We start from the raw sequence: 14,169 nt of genomic DNA on the forward strand, positions 1-14,169 counted from the left end.
TGCTGGTGAAACCAAATATTTGCAGAGTTTAAGTCCACTTAGCATAATTAATGTGCCACTTCTTAAGCTTGTCAACTTCATAGTTGTCTAAAATGTGTTACTAGGTCAGTAACTATCAGGAAAGCTAGTTCAGGACAGTAGCCTAACCATGTCAGTACCTGTGCTGACTATGTAGCCAAAAGTTTTTTCTTTCTCCTCTGGATGTAGCCTGGACTCTGTGTAGCTGTGAATGTGCACAAGCAGATGCCCTATTCCTCCTTCCAGGAGGTCTGCCAATGGTGAAGTATCTTCCTCTAAGTATTGAAGTATCTTGTCTAAATGTCTTTGGAAATTCTAAAGAGCCAGAATTGCTCCCTCATCTCACTTAATTGTCTTTTTCAAATAACTTACTGGGTTTTGGGGGAAAAAAATGCTCTTGTTTTGCCAATGGGAAACACTTTATAGTCCAATGATGGTATTTCAGTAAAGGAATATATGTACGTATGTGGCCTGAGGGATGTCACTTCTTTGTGGCTGTGGTAGGAAAAAATACCATAGAGCCAGATTTCTCCCTCCCTTAAAGAAAATGTAGTCTTCTCAGGTGATATACTTCCTTACAAAGAGTCATATTTAAAAAGAAAAATAAAATTTAAAATACTGTGTAAATAAAGCACCACTGCATCTCTCCCAAAGCAGCATTTAACAAGGCAATGTCTGACTTCTGCACCATATTACAGTGACAGGTCAGTTAGCCGTGTGTACAAAAAGGTGGGTTTAATTCTCCATGTACAGCACTTTAATGTAAAGTCCAAGTTAAGAGTTATTTCTGTCATGAGAGAGGTGCTGTTAGAACTATCAGCTTTGCCAGTGGCTTATTTTTTACATGGTTTCTTTTGCTTTATGTAATAACAGCAGCTTGCATTTTACATTACTCCCATCACATATCCTTCACCTTAATAAAAAGCTTAAGGATCTCGAAGGACTTAACTGACCAAACCCAGATATTTAGTAAAGATTTCTTTTTTTCCAAGATACTTCCTAAGGAATGTCAACAGTATGTTGCCTTAATAACATGGAAAGAGTGACCTCTTTGATACTCTGAGTTTAAGCCCAGCACCCCATAAACTAAACAATTTGTCGTAGGCTTGTGACATCTGCCAGACGATTAAATCTTTCTGATTTTTTGTTGTTTTGGTTTGTTTTGGGTTTTGTTTGCTTGCTTTTCTTAAAGAAAAGAAGAAGAAATCATCCCTTGGAGAGATCTGTTGATCTCTCTTTAGCAAGCATTTTTAAGGGGTGACCTTGTCCTTGGATGCTAGGTGAAGGGTAGCAAATGCAAAGCAAGCACTGGCATTCTTCAGCTTCATTACAGTGCCATCAGATGAAACTGGGTGATCTCCACATGCCAAACTGCATCTTTGAGTCAGTCCTCAGCTGTAAAATACGTAGTGCCTGTCTCTCTGCTTTTGCAAGAGAAAGCTTTTTAACTTTTTACATTTAACACTATAAAATGAAACCAACCAACCAAAAAACCAAACCAAACAAACCGCCCCAAGCCACAACACACCAACACAAAACCAGAAACAAAAACCCCAAGCCAGTATCTGTGGGGTTGCACTTAAAGAGCTTAACTTTTAAATTTACTAATGTCAAAGCAGAAATGTAGTGATTAGAAGATGTATTTGCACACTGTGAATAAAGCAATAAACATAGAAAGCAAACAGACCCTGGAGAGATTGTATTTGCAATTCCAAATAAATAGTATCTGTCACACAAATGAAACATTACTTTGAAAAATTGAGGCTTTCAATTATTCCACTATGTTTTGTTAGCAGGACAGCATCATATTGATAATTGTGCTCACATTGTTCAAATGTTTTGCAAGTGTTGCACTAATACTCTAATAATTTTGCACTTGAATAAGGACATTATTCAATGCTTTAATAAATTTCCCCTTGGAAGTGTTTTAATTAGGATATATTTCCAACTTAAAGTTCACAAGAAATTAACTGGATGCAGATTCACAGTAAAGGAAACTAATTCAGCTCATTAATCCCTTATTGTAAGAGTAACAGGTTAATCAGAACAACCTTAGTTTTAAATTGGTACAGAGTTAGAATATAATTGAAAGGATGCTTGCTTACTCCCAGTCATATATATGGATGCTCAGATACATTGGAAAATGCTTGATCCTTCTAGTGTGGGGAGTTAGATGTTTGGAGCTCTGCATCACAGGAAATGCTGTCATAATGTCAGCATATGAGATGTGGTGAAGGAATTTCTGGATGATTGTCTTGAGTCATTGAGGGAATTGAAACTTCATGGGGGTTATTCATGTTGGAAGAGGCCTCCCTCAGTAGGCATGCTCAAAGAGCATAACTTAAAATTAGTTATTCTGTGATGATTTAGAGATTGACCCAGATAATGAACTAAACAAGATAGTGAAATTCATTTTCTTGAGACTGGAGCAATAAGAGAAGGATTCAGTTTATATAAAAGACTGCATTTCTCACCTGTAAGAATAAGGCTTCTAGATTCCATTATAGGGAGCAAAAGGGTAGAACATCCAGATCTCAAATGGTGCAGGTGTCTGCGTATGAGGCAGTTAAGAGAGAGCTTATTAGTTGAATTTTGTGACCCATACCCTGAAATAAGTATGTTTGGATGTGCTGGTTTGAGGCTAATTGGCCACTCTCTAAAATGTTGACATTGGGCATGGCCCATAAATGGTGACTGGAAGAGGAAGAATCTTAGAACTAGATGTCAGAATTTTCACTGAAACTGATGCTCTGCTCTCTGAAATTACTTCATGACTGCAAGTCAGTTTCTCTTCATAGCTATTAGATAAAGCTGCTTTTTAAATCTCTGCAAAAGAGCACATAACTAAATAGGGGTGATGGAACTCTTTCCCTTATGAGAACAGTCAAGAATATACTGCTTAATTTTCAATGATATTATAAAAGCTGTGAAAGTTTTGATGTAACGTGACAGGGATTTGCCATGACTTCTTTGTACCACTGTCTTGTTTTCAAATAAGCTCTCTGATCTTTGGTGTGGTTTATTCAGTTCATTTTCTGTGTCAGTATGTTATTGTGCAATGTCAAGACCTAGGGGGAAATGGCTGGGAATTTGACAATCAGTGGTTTTTTTTTTCTGCTTTATCTGAATTTGTTAGAGAATTTTCCAAGGAAAGAGAAAAAGCCAAGGCCCGAGGAGACTTTCAGAAGCTACGTGAAAAACAACAACTTGAAGAAGATCTGAAGGGATATTTAGACTGGATTACACAGGCAGAAGACATTGACCCTGAGAATGATGAAGAGGTTGATGAGGAAGGCAAACGGAACAGTATGTGTTCTTTACTCTGTGCTACTTCTACCTGGAACAGTTTGAATGCTCTTAGGAATGTTACACTGGGGTAAATGCAGCCTGTCTGATGTTGCTTTCTGACTTCCATTTTGCAAAGGTGTTTCTTAGCAGAACAGTCACCACCGTTAGTATGTAGATTCTTAGTGATGGGAGATCATTCACAATCTTACAGCAAAATTCTGCTCTGAGCTGTCTGTGTACAACTCATTGTCTGCACTCAGTCACTACTGACACTTAAAAACGTTACTCTCTTTTTCTTGTTAAAAGTGTACAATGTGCCACTGTGTGCCATTCTAAGTCCTTAGTCAAGAAGAGTGTGTGTTTGCCAGTGTCTGTATGCAGTAGTAGTAATAATACAAGAAGCTCAAAAAATATGGCCAAAACTATAGTAAAAAAAACAAAACTTTATGCTAATAATGAGGATTTTTTTTTTGAGTTTTAAAGTAAGACAATTACATTCTGAATCGTGCTGATAGTCAGGAAAACTATAGGAGGTCTTATTTTTTTTACTAGATGTATTAGCTGAGTTTGAAACAAAGGAAATCTTGTTGGGATTTTTGTTTGATGCCAAGAAATGCAGTTATGACTTACAATGTATTTATTTGACAGTAGTGTATAGTGTCTTATAGGAGATGTAACTCATGCTCTAATAGCTCTCCAGTGCTTCTGACCTGAGTCCTTACTTAAAGAAACAAGTTAGTTCCATGCTACTGCAACAACTACAAAAGTTATAATCCAATTCTATGTAGAAATCTTGAGTAACTGCAGTACTTTAGTGTTTTAATACAGTAGAGGTAATTTTAGTCTCTTAGCAATGTTTTCATAGTAGCAGTTAAAATTTTAATGAGAACTTTTAGTGCTGTGCACAAACGAGAACATGGCTTCAGCATGTGGTTTATGATTTGATACTAAACATAAGATTGAAGACCAAATTTCAGTATGTACTAATGATAAGTAGCACTGTGTTGTTCTTGTGGTAGTGTGGAGAGTCATGGTATTTATTCTTTCAGACACCATTGAGTATTCTGTAAGAAAATGCATCCACAAGCACTTTGTCAAAGGCAACTCAGAATATTATTTTCTGAGTTGAAAAATACATTACTGTTCTTTTCCTTCTAGTGCTGCTAATTTATTGTTAACCGTTCTTTTAAACTATAGTACTTTCCAGAGATAGTGACAAGGGTTTGATATTGAGGTGTCTGTAAACTTGCCTCTGCATTGCACATAGTTCAAGTTTTAGGGTTTTTTCTTTTTTAAATTATGAGGTTCAGAATTTTATTAGCCCTTTAGTTTGCAATACAAGTTGGGTATGAAGCAGTGTTACTGATTAGAAGGAAACTACGATTTTATTAGAAGCTGGAAGGCAACTTGTGGATTGACGTTGATGCCAGCATCACCCAGAAAGGAATAACTTCTGTCTGTATGAAAATCTGTAGCGCAGAGTTTTTATCTGGAGCAGAGCAAAAAGCCAAAGAGTTCACTCACCAAATTATTGCTACTGTTGCTGTGGAAGGTTTGAGTATTAGTCTAAAATCCTGAGACATAAAAGGTTGCATTTTTCACAGAATGAATGCATTTTGTAGCCAGCCAGGCAGAATCGCAGATGATGCTGAATTTGCATGGTGTTTGACAGTCATGCTGTGGTGCTGATGGACTTGGTTTGCAAGTCTGCAGGTGAAAGCCCAGGAACTTCGTGCATCCTGTTCAAACTGGATGTTTGCTAATATGATGCAAAAGGACTGTTTGCTCCAGCGTTCTTTGAACAGCTTCTAGGTCATACAGGTCTTGCATAAATCAAAAGAAAATGTGTGTGCATAGTTGCTGGCTCTGAACTGTTAACTTAGATGTAATTTTAGGGTAAGTTAAGTTGGAGGAGACTTGCAGAGTGAAAATAGAAGTAATTAAATTAACTTTTAAACAAATCCAAATAATTTAATTTCAGGCATGCATATATGGCTATTTTGAGTGGAAATTTCTGACGATTAAGCAGTCTCCTAGCATGCCTCTGGGTTTGTGCACATGTTCTTAAATATGTGGGTTGGAATTTAAGAGCAGCTGCACCAGAGCATAACGCAGGAAGGGCTGCTGAATCGCTCCACCTCCTTGCATTCAAGACATGCTGTGCTGTGTATCACATTGCACGGAGAGGTATGATGAGAGACAGCACAAACTGTATCTAGGTATTTCATGGGAAGGCTTGGGGTTAGGAGAATAGTTAAGATAATGAACTACCTGTTTGGGAGTCATGTGACATTTAGCTATGTTAATAATTCTGAGTAGTAATTTTAGGGAATAAACTGAGTCCGAATATACTGGTGATAGGTCTCTAGAACTGTTTTTGAGGCATAAAGGTAGGGCTGGGTCCCAAGATAGGCAGAAATAGGTATTTGCAGGCTTCTAGGCAGCTGTGCCCCTGCTAAACCTAAACCTCTGGATGATCAAGATTTATGGTGATAGAAGGTCACCATAATGCTCTTCAGTGATGTGGAAAATTTCTGGGTTTAGGACGCAGAAGATCTGTTCTCTGTATGGCAGGAATAGGTATAGATTTCAAAGGCAGCTAAATCAGGGATTAAGAATTTATGTAATCTTCAAAAATGTGATGTAGGTACCTCAGGATGTTACAGTTTCTGACCAGAGAAGTCATTACATAAAGCTATTTACATATGATCCCCCTGTAGTCGTACACCTCTGTTGCTGGTAGTGGGTGGATATTCAAGACTATTAAAGGAATCTCTTTGAAGTACTAGAATTGTAAATATGCCTTCAGTAAAGTCTTACGTCTTTATTGTGAACCTGTAGCTACTTACCCTGAAGTCAGTGATAAAACCTTTCATTGACTTAAAAGCATTGCAAATTTAGATCAGAATACAAAGATGAGTGAGAGGTGAGGGGTTTAACTCTGGCTAGTTATGCTGCCAGTAATTTCAATGTGTTTTGCCTAACGTTGCCTGTGTTGTATGTATGGACACGTCTTTATTTTTTGCGTTGCAACGGCTGCCATCTACTGTGTAAATGCTGGGATTACTTGTACTTAACACCAAGGGGTTACATTGGCTGACTTAATGGAAGAGAAGAAGAAAAGCAGACTTAGTTGCTTTGGCCGTTCTTCCAATAAACATGGTAAAACATGTTCTGGTTTGCAGTTGAAGTTTCTTTTGTGCCAAAACTGCATTTGATGTGTTAGCTTTTGAAAGCACACGGTGTATGCGCTTTCCCTAACGAAGGCGGATACATCTCGAGCATGCAGATGCTGGTGCATGCAGTTCTGCTGCTTTGAGTGCATGTTTGGAATAGATTGGTGCTGCAGTGCTCTACCTTGAATAAACGTAGTCTTTAACCCTAGTAGCTTTCCAGTGAAGTGTCTTTGCCTGTGACTACTCTCATTTCGAAGATCAGGTTTTCTTTTTCAGAAGTGAGGTAATCCAGATGAAAGGTGTGTTTTTAATTCAGGTAGGAAGAAATGAATCAAAGTGTTTTGCAAAGTTTATAACTCAGTATAGTGTAAGCTTAGCCCAGTAGGATAACTCTTGCTATTTATTAATAAAACTTTTAATGTAGAATCGAACAAAGCATAACAAACATTTACTATAACTCCTCTTGTTAGTGTTTTTTCCTTTCCCCTGTCAAGTTTGTGGCAGGTGGGTTGTTTGTTTTTTTCAGTTTCTTTCCCAGTGCAGACAAACAGAGGTTTTAGAATATGACACCTGCTTTAAAGCTCACACTTTTTTAATACTGGCAACTGTGTTGATTTAACATAATCAAAATTGTAGTAATTAGGAGATATCATTTTAATCCTACCTACAAATTTATTGGAGCCAACTGCCCTTGCTGCTCTGAGAATCGCTATCATGACTCAGACTGAGGCTGACCAATCTGATCCAGTTAAAAGGATGCAAAATGTTAAGTCAGAAATTGCTAAGACCTGATGGACTGATTTGCTATGAATACATGAAATTATTTATATAACTGTTCCATCTATTTTCTAATGGCTCACACAGCTTTTCAGCCTGGAATAATTTTTCCTTAAAAATTTCTAAAGGGCAATGTTTGCACTTTTGCTTTGGATATGTGTTTCGATACAGCATTTAAACAGGCAAGTTTCGGTTCTGATTTCAGCCATGAAGCTGCGTGGAACAGGCTGAAAACTTGCTGTCATTTACCAAATGCAAATGCTGTCTCAATACTAATACCTGAACCATGCTAGTCAAAAACGTTCTCAAGTATGTGTGCACTGACTTGGTCTCATCTCCTTCTGGCAAGGCAGGTATACATTGTACGAGCAGGATTTTGCCAAATTAAGAATTGGTGGCCTAAGTCTGTTTCTTTTTGTATTTGTTGAGGCTATTATGCTGATCTGAGTAGCTCAGACTTACACTATTACAGAATTAGAAATCCCTCCCTAAATATGTTTATTTGTATTACCTCTTACTCTCTTTCTATTAAAAGCACAACACTAGTAGGGTATACAACATCATAGGATTTATGGCATTATCCTTCAAACAAGAAGTGCTTGGTTCAGTGATGTTTCTGTAATGCAGAGTGACTACTTCCACTGCTATGCAACTATTCAGCCTGACACAGAGTTTCCATGGACTGCCTGAAAAAGAGAGAGCCTATAAAAATGATTGTTGGTAGTATCAAAATTAAATCTGTGCTATGAAAACAGATACCTCACGATGGTGTCATGTAGAATTATCTTTCAGGCAGCCTGTCCTTAAACTGAATTTACTTTGAGAAGCTTCAGGGTCTGAATAGGTAGTACCACTTCTTGTTGATGTGTATTCTGAATGTACAGAAGACTTAAGAAAAATTGAAATTCATGTGAAGTAATGTTGCCCCTCTTGAGATTTTTTTTTCCTTTCTTGTTTGACTACCTCAAAGATTTGGTGTAAAGAATTCAGAAAATCTGTGTGCTGATTTTAGAAAGGATTAGGAGAGTTTTGGAGCCCATGGAATTGGATGGATGTTACTGTCAGAAGATGACTATTCCACAAGGTTATTCTATGGGTATGAGGGTGATCTGGCTGTGACATCTGTCACCCCATTGATCACCAGGGTTGATTTGGCTGTTCTGGCTGGCTAGGCAGGTGTCCCCTTCCTCCCTCACTGCTCCATGTGCATCACTCCTGAAGCTGTGCACTTGGTTGGAGAGGATGACCTTCCCTGATAGAGATGGTACTGTTGATTGGTCAAGGGTATACAGTAGCTGCATTCCCCTGCTAGAACCTCCAGACAAGCTCTGTGATTCTAAAGTTTTGCCACATTATCTGACTTGCTGTACAGATCATTCCACTTCTGCTGCTGTTTGCCTTTGGCACACATAACCGGAAAGCTACCCAAGGTGCTTCAGTGTGGAAGTGAGATCAGCCTACGGATCAAAAATACATAGCTAATGTTGAACCAGAGTAACTTCAGAGGAAAACAATTCCAGTAATACTTGCCACCACAGTTGAGTAATTCAGGGTGTAATTTAGCCTTCTACAGCAGGAGGCTAGTTCTACAGCAACAGTAAATTATATTTTAAGACCATGGAACATATTTCTTCCAGCTCCAGCTGGCTAGGGCATACCTATGCTGATGGTCGCTGACTTGCTCTTAGCTATTCATTAGTTATGTTATGTTTTAGAGTGGAATTTGAAATTCCAAAATCTGGAAACTGTTTAGAATAAATAGTGAACATTATAATGTGAGAAAACCAATCTATTTTCTTATCTGCAGAAATAAAATGTAGTTGATATATTTGACCTATTTTCCATATACTCAAGAAAGTATTGACCTGCATGCTCTGTATGTTGTTTTTATTGCCTAATGCAAGCATTCCTTCATTTGAAAACAGTTATGATACTTAAAGAGAACTGATACTATCTAAAAATCTAGATTATCTTTCCAGAAAAATACTAATACAGTAAGGGCAGGGTATCAGTTTGAAGATGTCAAAGCTGGCCTTACTGAAACCAGTCTTTCAAAAGTTCATTCTGCGTGCTGTGCTGTGCTTTGTGCTATCAACACTGCCCTTAAAAAGCTGTGGTCATGAAATTGAGTCTTTTAAAGACTTGGCAGGTTGCTTGCATTAGCAAGAGTGGATGTGGTCATGCAGTGCTGTTGCTGTTTTCTTCTGGCTAAAGATTTAATGACTTGCTAGCATTGCTGGAGTTAGACTTCCACATGGTACTTTTCTCAGTACTTCTGTCACTTATTTCTTTTGGCATATAAATTTACAGTGTAATGATAGATGAATTTATCATGTAAACTTAACAGTCTATGGTTCTCTTTTTCACTCTTCTGTTTTTGCAACGTAGCACCTGCAAGTCACTAACAGAGCTAAAGCAATAGAGATGTCTGAATTGGAAAAATAACACTCCAGCTGTTAATAAGTAGAATTTACACTGACTTCAGTAGACAAAAATATTTCTTTGTTTCTCTTTGTGAAGTCTTGTTCTAAAAGGGCTGGTAGATCTTACTGTGGGCCAATGCATCAAATCTGAGTAAACATGAAATAATATTATACTGCTTTGCACTTCAAAAGAAATCATTTGGCAGGTATTAAATAGCATTTATGTGACACTAACACTTTGTGAGGAACTGGATTCTAGGTACTGCTTTTAGATAAGGGAAGGGTTGATACATTTGAAACACAAGTGAGACATTGCACATATGTAGTACTTGCAAAAGTGGTCCCAGCTCTGCTTTCGTGGCAGCCCTTGGCAACATAGTATGAAGCAAGACTTCTGCACTCATATTTTGTAGTTGCCCATCATGAGTGCTAAAAAGCTCATCATTAGGCAGCTATAATATTGTATTTCCTAACAGTATGCAAGTGACCCAGCACAAGACAGCAGTTTCAGTTCTTCACCAGACACAGAAAGACACTGGAATTTTGAAGATAAAACCTGCTAGTTCTGAAGATCTAAAGCTATTTATGAAGGTGTTTTGTAATTTTTTTTCTCCTTAAACCCTTTGAAAGGATTATTTGCTTTACTTGTGAATGAAATTCCGTTGGAACTGTGACTGCAAGCTGGGAAGTTCACATGAGACTAAAAAGGTTCATTTTAAAACCCGGATTTATAAGGAGAAGTGTGATGCTGGAACTGTGGCACTTGCAGGTGCTAACCAGGAATTTTTCCTAGAGCAATTGCAGAGATATTTTTAAAGATTGATCAAAACAAAAGAGCCTTGTGAAAGAAGATTTTGCTGTGCTTACTGCCTGAAGTGGCTTGTTCATTCGGATATGCATGGACATTTTGCATCTTTCTTTGTTATGCCAGCTCTGTGTTTAACATTTCCTTTAATAGGACTTACATTTATGGGGACAGATTCTCAGCTGTTGCAAATAGTAGCTGAGCATCTACCCTGCATAGACTTGTTGATCTCTCAGATTGGGTGCAGCTGATGGGCATGGAAAGCAGAGGACCACTTACCATTTCTGTGTATGTCTGTGTCAGTGTTGAGGCAATAGAGAGGCTGTGCTAACAGAAACGAACAGTATCCATTTTGCACCTGATCTTTAGACAAATATGAAAATGAAGGGAATGATTCTTGTCTTGCTTATATTAAGATGTTTGTAATTAAGTCTACTTTAAGTCTTCTTTAGGCTACTAAAATTGTGGAACATCCCTAACAGAAATAGGCATTGTAGCCCTTCTGCCTTCAGTTCTCTCAGGCCACAGACATAGGCTTAAACCCTCCCCAACAACGCAATCAAGCAAGCCATCAAAACAGCAGAAGATATACCCCAGAACACATTTAAGATACTCTTGTTCTCTTTAGTTCTTGCTGTTCTACAGTAGTTTGAGTGTGTCTTCTATCTCTCGTTTTCTGCCACTTTATATGATCTTTTTCCTGTATATGATATTCAGCAACACTGAATTTACACTTTTCTTGTTCCAGAGGTTTTCCTGTCATGCTTGCTTTGCAAGTAATGTTCTTCCTTAGGAAGTATTGAGAACTTTGGCTGTCATAATTTCCTAACCCCTTTTGACATATGTTATCTTCCCTCAATATTTCAATTGATTTGAAGAGAAATGATGATAACCAATCTGAAAATGAGTTTTGTCTTAAAACCCTGTTAGCTACAATTGCTAACTGTTCAGTACAGTAATTCTCTCTGTAACAAAATGTAGTTATTCTGTTTTTTATTAGTAGCAATTCTTATCATCCTGTGTCGTACCCATTCTGCCATTCCCAGTGCTTCTTCCTGTCTCCTCCTATAGTATTTGCAGGCAGGATTTCTACTCTCTAGCATCTTGCCTTGATGATTCCTAATGGAGGTAAAAGCATAGAGTGGTCAGTATCCTCAGTGTGATAGTTCCTATTCTCAGAAGAACTTTGGTCATGGGATTAGGAAGACTGTTAACAACGCTTAAACTGATAAGCACCTGCAGAATGTTAATAGAACACTTTCAACTGCAAAGTTAAAAAATCTAGCTCAGCTTAATTTCTCTACTAGGGGTAGCATGCTCTTGGTTACAAAGCTTCTCTGGGTTGTATTCTGTAGCACTTTTTAAACGGCTGTGTTGACTCAGTGATCAGAAACAAAAAAGCTACAATACGCTCTGGAATTGCATGTGCTTTCTTCTGTTAGGAGGTCTGATGAAGTGTTTGACATCATCTGCTATTCTTTGATGTTCCAAGCTCTCCTTAGACCTGCATAAAATGGTGGCATTCTTGTAGTAGAGAAGAACTTCACCATTTGTGTAATGCCTTGCTTGGCTGGCACTCTAAAGCAGTTTCTGTCTCCTAACAGCAAGCATGCCCACCAGTGAAACTGAGTCGGTGAACACTGAGAATGTGAGTGGAGAAGGAGAGAGCCCAGCGTGCTGTGGAAGTCTATGGTGAGCACATGGTTTGGTTTCAAGTACCACCACCCTCCTCATCACGGCTTGAATCAGTCTTTCCCTCTTCTGTTGATTTAGCCAAAACTGCTTTCAAGTAGTCAGGTTTTGTACGACACGGTGGGGGTGTGTTTGCCTTTCAGTAAGTTAATATTAGACCCATTATTACAGCACTAGAGAAGTCCTAAAGTTTTCAAGTTAAGCTATAAAACCATTTAACCTTCCAGTTGTTTACCTGAAAGCTCTCCTAAAATAGAGATGCTGTCCAAAATAATGAGAAAATTATGGATGTCTTCCTGTGCCATGTAACAAAGAAATGTTTTCTGTTGAATTGTGCATGATCTAGAGAACTAGAATTTTAGGCAATAACTGAAGGTGTGGGAGTACTTCTGTATCCCGTGGTGGTCACTTCTGTTTGCTCAGATTTTCATGACTTCTTACTTAGGTTTAATAGAGATTTCCTTTCTTTCACTTAGAAAAGTTGTGTAGCTTTAGAAATGCTACTTCAGCAAGTAAATGAGACATCAGGATTCCAGCATTCATGGTGGATTTTATTAAAATTTGAGAATTTTTTGTATGTATTTCTTATCTATTGATTTAAAAAAAAATCTAGAGAGAATTAATTTCCCTCACCCTCCATCTGTAACAAAATGTGTTTTCCTTTTCTAGTCAAACCATCTCGAAATCCAAGTTCAGGTCAGTATTTTCTTCTTTTCGTTACTTTTTTTTTTGCCTTGTGACAATTTAGACATCCTGATAATCTCATACAGTTATTCCTTATTTACTGTACTTTAAATTTGGTGAAAATTCTTCCTGACTGGTGGATGCATTAGCAAAGTATCTGTGAACACTTTTGGAAATGAAGATTCTTACTTTGCTTTGTAGATGTTTATGGCTCTCTCATCACTTACTTGGAGCATTAGGGAAAATGAGCTTCTTTTTTCAAGTATGATTGCAGAAACAAAGCAGTATAGTCAAAATTAAGAACCAGTAGTCTTAATATTGTAGGCACTGGATGTACCAGTACAGGAGTCTTCATTTTGATTTTATTTTCTAGTTTTATATGATGTATGTTTAGTAATTAGGGTAATTTTAAACACAGAAGAGATATCCCTTTCTGTTTAAAAAGGTTAGATTACTTGACAAAGGAACAGCAAAAAATCAAACCAAACCAAGCTACATGATTTAAGGCAAGTAATCAAGTGGTGGACTTGATAAAGGGCAGAGACAATCCCACAGTTGCAGATAACCCACAGAGTAAATACTTTTCACAGAAAGTTTTCTATGGAAAAAGTACAGTCACAGAATCATGGAATGCTAGTGGTTGGAGTGGAGCTCCAGAGAAGATCAATCAAGAAGACTTGGCAGCATCTGGAGTAATTCCAATGTTTTTTAACCTAGTAAAAGTGATTTCAGTGTCGGATGTATGACAGGTAATTAACTTGTAGCAGCAGTATATTGTTGCAACAGCAAAGAGGAATGGCATATTTAGGTTTATTCTACTAGCCTTACTAGCTCTAATGGCCTACCGGCATTGATCAGCTGCAAGCAGCTGGAGTGGACTCCAGCTGGACTGTCCTTCTGAATAGTCGTCATTCTCTTTTAAGAGTATCTGGCAGGGCAATAGTTAACTGGTGCTTTTCTGCACTGAGAGTGCTTTCATGTGATGCTATGATCAAGCTTTACTTGGTCATCCCTTTCAGCTTCATATAAAGATCCCTCACTGCTGAAGACAGAGGCCAGTGGAGATCGGGCCATTTAGGATGGTAATGAATACACAACTAACATTGTGTCTGTGTAATTTCTCATAAGACTTCTGCTACAGAAACTGGTCTTAGCTACACCAATTGAATGGACCAGCTATGTGGACCTTTGAGCTTAGCCCTTCATGAGGATTATGTGAGATGAGACTACTTTTAGCTCAAAGAAATGCAATTCAGTGTGCTGATAGTCTGAAATTTCTCTTGCCATTACTTCCAGTTACCATTAC

General features: G+C 37.9%; 1 protein-coding gene across 13 annotated transcripts in view; it reads left to right on the forward strand.

Moving 5' to 3' along the window:
* Positions 1–14,169, forward strand: part of CACNA1D (calcium voltage-gated channel subunit alpha1 D) — a 178,111-nt gene that overhangs the window by 89,067 nt on the left and 74,875 nt on the right. For 12 of the 13 annotated variants that reach the window (XM_064156656.1, XM_064156663.1, XM_064156669.1 and 9 more), the window contains 3 exons: positions 3,155–3,324; positions 12,092–12,179; positions 12,849–12,875. In XM_064156656.1, coding sequence (XP_064012726.1) covers positions 3,155–3,324; positions 12,092–12,179; positions 12,849–12,875 — 285 coding nt within the window. Of the gene's footprint in view, positions 1–3,154; positions 3,325–6,390; positions 6,469–12,091; positions 12,180–12,848; positions 12,876–14,169 lie in introns of all 13 variants that reach the window. The other variant, XM_064156668.1, reaches the window with a different exon arrangement.

Source organism: Pogoniulus pusillus, chromosome 16, assembly GCF_015220805.1.
Source record: "Pogoniulus pusillus isolate bPogPus1 chromosome 16, bPogPus1.pri, whole genome shotgun sequence".
Taxonomy (NCBI): Eukaryota; Metazoa; Chordata; class Aves; order Piciformes; family Lybiidae; genus Pogoniulus; species Pogoniulus pusillus.